The sequence below is a fragment of the Tachysurus vachellii genome, chromosome 13 (assembly GCF_030014155.1).
Source record: "Tachysurus vachellii isolate PV-2020 chromosome 13, HZAU_Pvac_v1, whole genome shotgun sequence".
Lineage (NCBI taxonomy): Eukaryota > Metazoa > Chordata > Actinopteri > Siluriformes > Bagridae > Tachysurus > Tachysurus vachellii.
In genome coordinates this window covers 14,149,041-14,162,507 of record NC_083472.1, presented here as the reverse complement: position 1 = coordinate 14,162,507, position 13,467 = coordinate 14,149,041, and the positions used below count along the sequence as shown (strand labels likewise).

The following is a 13,467-nucleotide window of genomic DNA, read 5'->3' as shown; positions in this document are numbered from 1 at the left end:
TTTTGCCTGCTTTTTCTGCCTGTATGATTTGTTGATTGTCTCTATAGATTATTGAACTTTGTGCCTGTTTATTCGCCCCTTGTCTAACATTTTGAGTTATTCTGTTTCATTTTGTCATTAAATTGGAGTTTGTCTGCACATGGATCCTGCCTCTCAATCATTGCACCTCTAAATAATTAGTGTGCTATTTGACCTATATCAAATACTTGTATAGCAAATTAATGTATAGCAACTTCCTTGGTCTGTGGTTGTAATGTAGGGTTACATTACAGCTCTTGTAGCATATTTATGTTCGACCACTCTTGCTCTCACTTTGCACTTTGTTCTCCCTAGTTAAAAGCAACTAAATATACCACCACTGAGGTGTTGCAATTTAAAACTGACTTCTAAGTTATTCTTATGACCTGTTATTCCAGTATAATAATAACTATTATTGAAGCATTTGTGTAAGTCTAGTCTTAGACTTACACAAATGTTCTACTTGTAGTTATAGTGTCTTGTAAAAATATACACAATATGCTATCAACCACAAGTGTGAGAATGTAAATAATGTTAAATTTATTATGCATAAATTAAACATGTTTATATTAGTTTTGTTTTTACATTGCTGGCAACTTAAAAAAAAATGTAAACGTGCATGGTCAGTTTTGTAACGAACAACATGTATACTGTATTTATATGTGTAGGTATAAGGACGATAATATGAATTGAACTATATGTGCATCATATCGCATCAGAAAAAAGATTATAACTACAATTAGGGATTGACTAGACTTTAATAAGTCATGTTCAAATAAGTTCTTCAAAAGTATATAAAAAAAGATCTACATTTCAGTGTAATAATTATAATATAATATAAAACTTCACAGGAATATTTACATAAACAAGTTGTCTTGCTCTGAAAAAAAATCAGAGTATTTTAAAAGTAAACAGTTCCCCTGAACTAGGAGGAAGAATAACTACATAAACAAATGACATTAATTAAGGTATTTATACATTTAATTTTTATAACAAAGTGCTGTGGGGATGGGACGTTCAAAATTCTGTACATATCAAGCTAGAATCTGTGTGGCTGGTATGGAGTATTTCAATAGTGTGCCTTGTTTCAGAGGTTGTATACTGTCTATGCCCACAGTCAGCCCTTTGGTTGCAGGTCTCCACATCCTCTCCACAGATGTCCTCTGTCCCGGTTTCCTTCTGAGTAGTTATTGCACAGATAGTGTCCATCATGTCTGAGCTTACAACAGCACTACTCCTACTGCTGAAGTCTGAGCTCCTTGATCCATCACTGAAATGAGTAATCAACCTGGCATCATCATTCTCTGTAGCAGCATGGGTAATATATTCATCATCTGTGTCACTAGAGTCTGTGTGCCCTGCCAACTCCCTCTTTAGGCTCTGTGCGCTGTCCATATATCTCTGGCTCAGCTCTGCATCAGGTAAGTGATTAGCGTGGATCTCTGCCAACTTCATGTAAATTATGTACCTAGCCTGAAGACTCCCTCCATCTTCCAGAGCTGCTGCTAGGGCTAAGTGGTAATATCCCATGGCATCAAAAGCATCCTATGGAGTAAGAAAGTGTTTATCATTGTAAATGCATTGTACAGTAATACCATTTAATAAATTATGTGCACAAAATCAATAGCAGCATCATCATTACCTACACATGCTTATCATATCATAGACACAACCAAACTGCAGAATTATTGACATCTTTAAGCAATGGTAAATAGGCATATATATATATATAAAATATATATATAAATATATATATATACACACACACACATACATACATACATACATATATATATATATAGCCTATTTACTATTGCTTAAAGATGTCAATAATTCTGCAGTTTGGTTCTGTCTATGATATGATAAGCATGTGTAGGTAATGATGTGCTGCTATTGATTTTGTGCACATAATAGCCATGTAACCATAAACTGATAAAATATCACAACCTTTATCTTATGCAGGGTCAGATCAGCTAGTCTGCAGTAAACTTTAACATAGTATCTGGCCTCTTCTGCATGCTCCAGTACAGTGGGAGAGAGGGACAGAGCCTTCAAATAGTAATTCTCTGCCATCTCATACTGCTCCAGAGTGAAGTAGATTGAAGCCAGGCGATGGTAGGACACCCTCTCATTAAGGCATACACCTAAAAGAGTAGTCAAGAGTACCATGCTTGTTTATAACTTTCATTTGAATGTTAGGGAACAATTACATCTTTTTTTATTTAAATTAAATCTAACAAACAAAGCCTAGAACACTATTTTCCATAAAGAGTTTTGGACATTTATAAGTTTACTGGCAGTAGGGGGCAGCATAATTCTGGTATTAAAAATAAAAGCATGCAGCAACATCTTTTAGGAAAGGACTCCATTTATGTGCCACTTGCTTCTTTTTTTGCATACCAAAGCAAAATACTTTTCTGATATATCAGATTTATGTAGAATGGTAAGAGAAAATTTAAGGAAAAGGTTAGCTTTATTACCAGTTGAAGTGCTGACTGCCACTGCAAGTGTAGCATACTTCAGGGCCTCCTGGTGCTGACCTTCTTTCAGCAGTAATTCAGAGAGCTTACACAAAAGCCTGAACTCTGAATGCACATCCTTTAGACATCTTGAAAATGGCAGAGCCCCGTCCTGCACACACAGTTAACCTTTTTCACTATCCAGTTAGGGTAAAAACAATCCAAACAAATGTATATATTTTAAAACCAAACATTACTGTGAGATTATGGTAGCACATACTCTGAAAAATGAAATAGCAGCCAGTTGGTTTCTATTTCCTTTGAAAAAGACATCTCCAGCCTCTTCATAAATGTTCATAGCAAAGCATGGATCATTTATCCTTAGGGCTGTCTTTACAGCTGCCTGCAGATGAATAAATATACAATCTGTTATGATTTACATGATATATTTGTGTTTTATGGGTATACACAATTACATATTTTATACAAAAATTATATTAAAAATACTAGAGAATGTCTATTAGTGAATTAGCAGCACCACTACTTATCATTTATACCTCACCACTGCCTCTCTCTCACCTGAAGGTACATGTCTGCCAGTTCATCCTCATAGATCAAGTAGTAGATGCGGCCCACCTGTAGCCATGTCTCTGACTCCTCCTGTTTCTTTCCTAAGTCAATGGAAATCCTTAGACTTTGCTTGGTGTAGTCCAGAGACTTCCGTGAAGACCTAAATATTAAAATTTATGTATCAAAATAAACTAAATGTAAACTTATATGTACCAAAATAAACTAAATAAGTTTTTTTCCAGCAGTAATATCCTTTTCAGTACTGAAATACGTTCATCATATTTTTAGTCAGAACATAGCAAGAAGAAAACTGGTGGATATTAATTTATTTAATTACATACTTTATATGGATCAAATTGCCTAACTTATTTACATTTTATGTAAGCTTTGGCATTAAACTAATTTTATAATGTTATTTTTTTGTTAATTCATTATACAGAAGTTTTCAAGCTAATCGTTATATACTAACAATGTTGCTTTTAGTAACAATATACTAACATATATAGTAACAATTATATTACTGCATTATTTCATTATACATAGGTATCCGGTATACATAAAAGCAAAAGATTTGCTCTGTTAATCAAAGGTGCACCAAATGTATTGATGTAAAATAATACTAGTAGCAATATATTGCATTATATAAACCTTAGCCTTGTGTGGCTTACTTCTCAGTGTTCAGTGATAGGTAGAGATTACTCAGAACCTCCAGGTACTCTCCCTCCAGATGTTTATCCTTCAGTTCTCTGGAGAGCCCCACACAGTGCTCATAGTAAATTATGCATTGCCCATACAACATTAAATCAGCATATAGGCGACTGAGCACCTTTGCTACAACCATCTGACCTGTAATATAAAATATGATAAAAATAAGTTTTACTTAGTTAATAGATAATTTAGCATTTGATTTAGTTTGGGGAAAAGGATAATTATGAACTAAAGACAGGAAAGTTGCTTCACTCACTGTGCAGGTTCTTGGCACTGATGGCAATCAGAAGACCCATCTCATAGCATAGCCTAACCTTTTGACTTTCTCCTCCATCTTTGTAGCTTCTACCAAGCCACAGCAATGTCTGAACATGCTCTTCATCTGAGGGGCACTCAGAAAGAAAATGAAAAAGGTGCAGAGACTTGAGCAAGAAACATTCAGCCAGACCTGGAGCCCCCACTGATAACGCAAGGCACCCCAGGTTCGCCAGGGCTAGAGCTTCGTTATGCTTGTTCCCATTTTCCTGTGAAATATTGAGAGCACAAAAAAAGTCCCTTGCTGCTTCTGTGACCTTCCCCTGTTTATGAAGACATAGAGCAAGTAGATTGTGGACCACGCCACACTGTGTTGGACTATTAGTTTTATACAGTGAGTTAAGGAGAGGTTCCAAAATAGACTGGGCTCTATCTGGTTCCTCTGTGAGCACTAAGAGCCAGGCTAGCAGCACTGATGCCTCAAAGACCTCCTCCTCATTAATACGACTCCCTGCCTGCACTGCTTGTTGGGCACAGCAAACTGCCCTATCCAAACTTCCATACTGCTGGTAGACACTGGCCAAACTCAGACAAAGATCTCTCTGGGTCTTCAGTTGTTCTCCACAACTGGCTATAGACAATGCCTGCTGAAGGTAGACTACTACCTGGACTGGGAGCAGAGCAGAGCCATCCTTCCAACGAGGATTTAGTCTGACTGAGTTCTTCAAGAAAAGTTCAATCTTTAGAAAAGCATTTTCCAAAGAATGATTCTGACTTGAATCTAGGCTGAGCGACGCTAATGCAAGGTATGGCAGATACTTCTTGTGGTAGAGCCTGCATAGTATCCAGTTAAGGTCAACTGGCCCTATAGGCCTTTGTTCTTCTGCTGAGAGAGTGAGATTGAGAAACTGAAGTCTTTCCACAAAAGGCAAGGCCTCCTCAATCTTTCTGTTCTGCAAAAATAGACAGAGGATTATATAGCAAGTCCGTGCTTCAAGGTAGTTATCATTATTAACAATAGCTTTACATAGAATGGGCTTGAGCAGTTCAAACTCATCAAGAGAGCAAAAGTTATGCAGTGGGAGGCACAGTATAAGAGCACTTGCTTTCTCTAATGTGTAAGGCAGTTTCTCTGTCATCTTCTGCTTCAAATACACAGCTGTAAGGTTGGTGTACAGAGCAATCAACAGAGGTTTGTCATTAAAGCCCTCTACAGGGACATTCAATGCCTCCTCAAAGTAGACTCGTGCTTGAGAGTACTTGAGCTTTTTAGCACACAATCTGCCTAGAAGGAAGCAGGCTCGCCGATGGGCCCACATCATTCTGCCTTTCTTTGCTCCTTCCCGTAAGCTCTCCAGATGCAGGAGCACCTCATCCACTTGAATTCCACCAAAGACTGTGTCCAAGAAGGTGTAGGATAGGTCATAAAATGCATGAAATGTGTCCTGGAAGTGGTCCAGGTTGAGAAGGATTAGGATGGGGTCAACAATCTCAGCTTCTTCAGTTTCCCAGATGCCTTCATCCATAAAGGGTGGATCTTCCTCATAGTCATCCATTTCTCTGAAAGTGTCCTCCAGGCTGATGGAGAAGGCTTCATTGTCCCTGTCTAGACAACTCTGAGAAGCATAGAAGGAAGGTCGCGGGGAGGAGTGATAAGGTGGGGTATCACTATGTTCCAATATAATGCTCTTTCTGGTATCTACAGGGGTTTTCTGTTCTGAGGATTATGCAAACATAATTTGTATTTTAAAATGACAGAATATAGGCAGATGTACACTTTTAGAATGTTTTCATAAATCAAGGTCAACAAATTACCTTGCTTTGGTTGGTTTCGGATAAAGGTAAAATCTGAGTCATCCAGTCTGTCTGCAATAAGTCAAATTCTTTTGATCAAAGTTGCATAAGAATTAAAGTCATGTCCACTAAACAATGTCAAGCATGACCCAGACAGACACTTCTGTGTTTCCTACCTAATCTGTATACAGTGCTGATGTCAGTAGAGGAGAGTTTGTCCAATAGACCAGTCTGGCACTGCTCAGTCCAGGGGTTAAACTGTGAGAGAGCCACTCTTTCCTCCTCACTCAGAAAGACCAATTGTTCACTGCTACGAGAACCCAACAAAGGCAACATTATCAACCACATGACTCTCATACTGACTGCTTCATCACCTCATTGCATAACTTCCCTCCCCCTTCTAATAGCCAACAAGACAGAAACAGATTCTGGTAAGGTTAACTGAGAAATATGATTCATTTTATCATATGTCAATTTTTTTTTGTGGTCTGTGAAGATATTTTCCAGTTTTAGGGAGAAATAATTGATTTTATGTATTTAATAAATTTTATGTATGCTTTAATTTTATATATTTCTTACAGTGGCTTGACATCTTCAGGTCTCACGTGGGCCATGTGGACAAATCCTATCTGTCCACTAGAGAGGTGTCTCCCAATGAACGTATTCAGTGAGCTAATAAGGAAGCCTTCAACCTCCAACAGATCTCCTTGACTGAGGTGCAGTTCATCTTTAACCATTGGGTAATAGTCCACTACTGCTATGCAAATTCCTGTTACTGGAGGGAGAATTAAATAAAGCACTCTAAAATCAAATTGACAATATTAATCATTACATGATTTAATCATAGAATTAGATCTCACACACACCTATAGGTCGGTTTTGTGTTTGTCCTTTTGTGAATGAAAAGCCGGCTGCATTGCCATGGTACTTCCTAAGAAACCACCTTTAAAACACAATGGATTTATTTTGTTCAACCAATATAGTAATTGTAAACTAAACAATAAGATAGCATCATTAATAATATTGAATACATAAAATCCATACTCTACTTCAGAATTTAAAACATCTCATTGCCACTAAAGGTTGATAGTTCAGTATTGACTTAATAAAACCATAGCATGTCTAAGTGGCCATTGTCTGTCACTCACTGGTAAAAAGGGTATGGCAGAGGCTGCATTGCATGAACAGGCACTAGGCCATGCTGACCAGTAGACAGCAGTGTTCCCTCCCACATGGACTGTTGTCCAATATCCTTCATCATAACAAGGTCATTCTTCTTGTAGACTAATTCATCTTCTTCTTCTATACATTGCTCACTGTTAACCCGAGCTTTTGCAAAGAATGAACCTACAAAAAAGCACAACAGAACGTTTCACAACAGAACGTTTCATAAATTGTTCACAACAGAACAATTTTCTTCACATTGCAGTCTTTTTCCCATATTGCCTTTCTTTATGTCTTAAATTTGTCCTTTGGCTTTCACCATTTTATTATCCTTTTTCTGTCACCCAGCCTGTTTAGAGGTAAAGCTGGAATAACAGTCTTTTACAGTAGGTTTGTTCCTAATTCTATTAAAAATCAAACTTTTTTTTTATCATGACATCAAATGGATCAAATGTATAAACAATCCCAAATGGCAAAGTGATTTCAGGAGACACAACAGAGCTATGTTTGCTCATGTGTACACACAGCAGACCAATATATTGTGACTACCAGCAGGACACAAACAGTTTACCTATCGCCCTGAAATCCTTGAGTGGTTCTTGTGTTTCAAGGTATTGTTTAAGAAAAATCTTTATTTCCTTTAGAACTGTAAATATTAAATTAGAGTACAACAGTACTGATTGGTCTCTTACCTTCTTGTAGTAGTAGCCCCAGATAAAGAGTTGCTAGGTGTTCCTCATTTATTGTCACACAAATTTCCACATCACTGAGCAAAACAGGGTCCAGCCAGACAGACGGGTCACACAGGAAGTTCTCCAAACTCCTTGCAACATATCCTGGGAAACCAACATCAAGATTGCATATTGTGGTCCATCAATGGTTCTGAATAGTAAATAATTATATTACAGTACATCTTGCTTGTGTGTTTATGCTTGCTCACCTAGAGCCAGGTATGTAGAGAACTTCCAGATTTCCTCCACTGTCTTAAAGGTGATAATAAAATGATCTTTTTCGGCATGCACCGAAACCAAGCGTGCAGATAGATCCTGATGACCGAGAATCATTGGGAAAAATTTATTGTGAAAAAGTGTAAACAACTATTCTCAATATGACTGGATTAAAGCAGATACTTTCAAAAACTTACTTTAAAAAGCTGAATAACATCTTGGCTGTTGCTTTCTACAACCCTCAGCCTAGTACGCAGTGCCTCCTGCAGCCTACTGTCTGGCTCCAAATTGGAACGCCTTCTCCCACTGAATAGCAGTATCACATCTGGACCACATTGAAGTAAATAAAGCAGACATCAAATTCCCATTGTTTATTAGCAGACTGTTCTAAGAAATTCGAAGAAATTTCTGAGAAATTTCCCCATTGTGGGACAAATAAAGGTATATCTTAGCATAGATGTCTAAACAAGTAAACCATGACAAAGAAAGAATAAATGTAAATAAATCATCTGCTTATAAGACTGTACATGTCCTACCTATAATGTTATGTCTTACCTCATTGTAGATGAAAAATTCTACTACACAGGTCTACCTTTGACAGGATATGATTAGACAGAGTGAAGACATTAGGGTTATCTGAGAGAGCATTAGCTCTGACAGTTTGCTGAATCAGACCTGCTATTACTGTCCATTATAGAAGCTTTTACACTCTGGTCTATATGGCAGGGAAAAGTTTGATTCAAATACCTGAAGAGAAGTGATCTCCTACAGCCAAGGAGACCGTGCTGAGAGCTTCCTTCCTCTTCCAGTAACTCTCACCAGTGATCCCCTCACCCTCCACCTCAGCCTCGGTTTCCACTTCCTCGTCTCCTGTGCCAAGCAGAGGAAAAATTCCCTCAGGCCAAGAAAGAAATGTCTTTGCACTTACTGTAACTGCATAAAATCTCAGCAACTGTTCAGTGACTTGATAATTAACAAATCTATGTCAAAATCAAAAGCAATGTGTCTTCACACACTTGGACACTTTTCTTATCAGAGCAGGTTCACTGTTATATACTGAGGAAGAGTTGTAAACTTATTGTAGAAATATAGTGGCACTAGACATATCAGTATGTAAGGAACGTTTATCCTGTAAACTCAGATTACAATGTTATATTGTGCAGCAATTAATAAATTAGTTCAACAAATTCCATTACATAAAAACAAATATTTTAAAATTAGATAAAACCTAACCTTGTTTATCTTACCAGAGGCCATGAAATCATTTCCTGGGAAAAGCTCATTGGCATAATAGGGCTCTTCCCATAACGTATTGATCTCAGGAGTTGAAATATCTATGGAAAGGGCAGTGGAGGCTTTTGTCAGTGGTTAATGCAGGTTAAATATGTGAAGTGAAGGGACCATTTAAAAACAAACAGAAATTTAGGAGAATGGGTGATTTCATAAAGCAGCTTTATAGGCGGATACACCCATTTGACATTATATGCTGAAAAGATGCATGCACACTCTGGTTAGTCAGTTTAGGCACCAGTAATTTTCACTATATTCAATGCAATCTTAACCTGCAAGGCAAATTTGTGCCATTCTGGGATACACGATCATTTAATGATTTGGAATCCCTTGTACTATATGGAAAAGCTATACTGATAGGATCTATGAAATCACAATAATTATCCTGACTTTTGTTAATGCATGGGTAAAAAGCAAAACAAGATTCATTAATAACACCAACAAGACCAAATATTTATGTTAGCACCTTTACAACACTATAATAATTTTAATCACAAGGCGGGAGCACAATATAAACATGAGAGTACATTTAGCTCAGGCAAAGGTCACACTGTAACATGCATTACCTTCATGGGTTGGTCTATTACCCATATTTCATAGACCTGAACTGATGTCTGCCTGTGTATGTTCCATTTCATTGCAAAAAATTATGGGACCAACCTGAAAGCAAGAAGCAGTTTCTCAGACATGGAGCTGGACAGCAGCAGCATGCCATGATGTGGACAACAAACTCGCTTACTCCGTAGATAAATAGCTCCCAGAGAAGGAAAGATCCACTTAAAATGTGCTGTGTATTAGCCAGTGAATATCTAATTAAAAAGACTTCTGATCTATTTACTCTTTTCTTGTTGCCCTCAATCTTAGGTTCTCGACATCCATCTTGAGCCTTTAGTATACAATCCAACTTGTTCTACGCATCTATCTAATTTCTCTCTCTCTCTCTCTCTCTCCGCCTCTCTCTGCCTCTCTGGATGGTCTGCAAATGTAATATACAAAGAGCGTGTTGCTGTTGGTATGCTGGTGTGGGTTGGTCAGTGGCTTTTTATGCTGGGGGGGCTTCTCTAAAGTAAGTATTCAGACCCTGGATGCCTGACAAACAACAAAAGCACTGCCAAACAGACAATGTCTTCATAAGACATTGCATATACAGAATCTCTGCATGTTTAACAAAATTTCTAATTGTTTTTCTCCCTTCTAATTGTCAGAATTTTTACAGTCTGGGTGACTAGCTGACTGCTCCACATTTTCCACGTCAGGATGTCTGACTGTGCTATGGGCTCAGCAATCCTGATGCCAACAGACCCACATCATTTTCACCCAATTTCCTTTGTAAACTTACAGCAGGAAGGAATGAGAGGAACAAGCCAGCTCTCCAGCATCACCTTGTGGCTTTAAGTACACAACAGTGTTAGCAGTGTTGAAAGACCCATTGCACAGTGCATCTGTGTAAAACCACAAAGTAATTCTATAAAGATTATTCTTATACTATCCTTTTTTAATTTGTATTTTTTAGTGTTTTTGCTTTAGTTCTTTGACTTAGTTGCCTATGGTCGCCTTTACTTGGACTTTCTGCAGCCTTTTGCTCAGATGAACAATCCTCTCAATTCTGTTGTATTTATGTGAAATTAGAGAATGAATGACTCCAAATTAAATGTGTCTTATGAGACTAGCAAGTTGTAATCATATGACTATATAATAATAATCATTAAAATGTCTTTAACAGCATCTAACACTGTGTTTTATGGGCATAGTCTAATAATAAACAATCAGAAGTATTTATTTGCCATTTGAAAATCATGATTATGTTTTATTAAACAAATTGTTTTAAAAGATCAAAAAGAAAATCAGAAATCATTTGTTACAGTGTGGATGTCTGTCACGGTCCATGAATAGAGAGGGAAAGCCTGTAATTTGAGTATGGGGCATGGGCACTAAGTTTAGAATATCCCCCATGCTAGCCAAAAAAACCAGCAAACATGTTCAGAGAGACTAACAAATAAAAAAAAATCATGAACAAGAGACAGGGAAAAGGCAGGTTAGAGTGTGTAAACATAGATAATATTAGATTAAATACAAATAACAGAAAAGAAAATGAAAGTGTATACTGTACTGCCATTTGAGACAAAAATTAAAAACAACACAACCTGAACACAACCTCATTGTGATTCAATTCAACCAAACCATGAGAATGTGGATTTAAAAAAGACACTCACTCACACCAGCACCGTGATAAGCCAACAGTTGTCACACTGTACCTCTGTCCTGCTGGTTTCTGTCGGTGTGTTTGTCCTTCATGGGAATGCCAATATGTTTTCAGCACAGGGAGCAAGGATTCTCCCCTCACCCACACAATTCAAAAACTGAAACTCTCATGGCTCCCTGAAAAGCCCCTGTAGATGAGTGTGTCTGTGTCCTTGTTACATGCATTTGAAGATTATACAGACTATACAGAGGAAGTAGGTAAACTCCTCCTCTCTCTCTCTCTCTCTCTCTCTCTCTCTCTCTCTCTCTCTCTCTCTCTCTCGTTCTCCTTCTGCCTCTATTTGTATCTTACTTGGTAACTCTGAGCACAGTGTGCGTGTGTTTTGCTCATGATAGTCCTGCTGAAGGGAAAAAAACAAAAAACAAACTTGTCTAGAATAAAATCTTTTCCTCATTCCTTAATTATATTCCTATTCAAAAATGGCAAAGTAATCCACCTAGTGGCAAAGTAATCCATCTGGTTTGACTTGTTCTCTGTGCACAATAACCAAAGCACCTTTGGAATGACATTCATACAATTTCTTATTACTTGCATTTTGAAGTCTCCTTATCTGTCCAGACCCACACCATGCTATGTTAGCATTCCAAAACTGCTTTAAATAATTTTGCTTTAGTCAATTTTTTCAATGATATTTAAAAAATATTAGACCATTTTCAAAGAATAAGAACTGTGGCTTCCTGCTTGTGTTCCTAGAATTACACCGGTTTTAAATCTGACCTCTGGCTGCAACATTCCTGAGCTTTATGACTCCATATCTCTGTAGAGTAGATAATAGACTGTGCCCTGGCATTTCTGTAGTAATTCCTTGTATTTTCCTGCTGGTTAAAAGTAAACTATGAAATACGTTATGTATTTTTGTTGTTTTTTGGGAAGCCATTAGAAATGCCCTCTTTAGCAGAGAGGACAAAATCATGTGACTGGCATGTCACTTGGCCTGAGAGATCACATGCATTCTCCTGCCCTGTTGAGAACTGTCCCAACTGTGAGGCCAAAATTCTCTCTCTCACACTCACACACACACACACAGAGATGGTGGAATGTGGGATTATGCAACTTTTTATAGAACTACAGTTCACATATCTCATGGCAACCAACAATGTATAACTACATTATAGAAATACTTGCCAAATGTAAGTCTCACAATAATGTAAAACAATAGTTCAGAATTTCAGCTTCCATTTCTAGATAATTACATCTAGATGTGTTAAAATTTTCATGTGATTAAAAATATTGTAACGGGTGACTTACAGGAAATTCTTGTTGCCTAAGTGTGCCCTGCTAGTTGTTTGTTTAAATAATTAATAGCTCTGAATGTATAGGTTTGGTTAGAGCCTTGGTTTTAGCTGTGAATACTGCATTGGTTGTTAAAAAAGATAAAATAACATGAAGACCACAGAGCTGCCTATTTGATAAAAAAAAAAGGCAATTCTATACAGTAGCTGAGAAAAGATGTCAAATTGACCAGAGCCATTGAAAAAGCACTGGGTATAACCATTACAACAATTTGGAAAGTTTTTGAGTACAGTGAACAACCCAAAAACAATAGCCAGTGTCCTCACCATAAACCTCCACAAGGCAAAGGTAAAGATATCACAATCCACTATTTAAAGTAATTTCAAGAAATTTGAGAGCAGGAATATGTCCATACCACAAGATGCAAAACAATTACCAGCAATAATGATCAGAAGGCTAGATAGGAATTTTACAAAAAAAAAACACAGATCTACAAAGGTTCTGGCACCAAGATTAACCACTACCAAAGTGAGGAAAAGGCCAAAGTGGAGAAAGAAACAATCTACTTATGATCCAAAACATACCAGGTCATCGGACAAGACTACTAATACTAGTAGTTACCAACACTACTAATAAATGACCGCATTGGGGAAAAACGTGACAGTTATAAGTTAAAGTTAAAAGAATATATTTGACTGGTGAGTCATTTCCAAGCATTTACAAAACAGAAGCAATGTGACAACAGTATACAATATTTTACTTATTG

General features: G+C 37.3%; 1 protein-coding gene across 9 annotated transcripts; it reads right to left on the bottom strand.

Moving 5' to 3' along the window:
• Positions 1–757: 757 nt before the first annotated feature.
• On the bottom strand, positions 758–11,659 carry sh3tc2 (SH3 domain and tetratricopeptide repeats 2). Of its 9 annotated transcripts, none has more exons than XM_060884755.1 (19): positions 11,461–11,585; positions 9,772–9,865; positions 9,163–9,249; positions 8,663–8,785; positions 8,113–8,240; positions 7,909–8,014; positions 7,661–7,804; positions 6,953–7,151; positions 6,671–6,747; positions 6,384–6,579; positions 5,981–6,114; positions 5,826–5,876; positions 4,012–5,727; positions 3,716–3,893; positions 3,057–3,207; positions 2,758–2,880; positions 2,499–2,649; positions 1,966–2,162; positions 758–1,563 (listed from the first exon to the last, which is right to left on the bottom strand). In XM_060884755.1, exons 2-19 carry the CDS (start codon positions 9,794–9,796, stop codon positions 1,036–1,038), a joined length of 4,314 nt encoding a protein of 1,437 aa, XP_060740738.1. In that variant the 5' UTR covers positions 9,797–9,865; positions 11,461–11,585; the 3' UTR covers positions 758–1,035. The 9 variants fall into 9 exon arrangements, with proteins under 9 accessions (XP_060740738.1, XP_060740739.1, XP_060740735.1 ...); XM_060884756.1 differs by lacking the exons at positions 9,772–9,865; positions 11,461–11,585 and adding an exon at positions 9,866–11,389 and having other exon boundaries at positions 758–1,243; positions 1,283–1,563; XM_060884752.1 differs by lacking the exon at positions 9,772–9,865 and having other exon boundaries at positions 11,461–11,659.
• Positions 11,660–13,467: the final 1,808 nt, after the last annotated feature.

Excerpts from the sequence above, each read along its gene's own strand:
- sh3tc2 (XM_060884750.1), bottom strand. The coding sequence starts at position 9,920 with ATGGCATGCTGCTGCTGTCCAGCTCCATGTCTGAGAAACTGCTTCTTG. Across the intron at positions 5,877-5,980 it reads CAGCACTGTATACAGATTAG|ACAGACTGGATGACTCAGAT; the intron begins GTAGGAAACACA and ends GACTTATTGCAG. Across the intron at positions 1,564-1,965 it reads TGACCCTGCATAAGATAAAG|GATGCTTTTGATGCCATGGG; the intron begins GTTGTGATATTT and ends CTTACTCCATAG.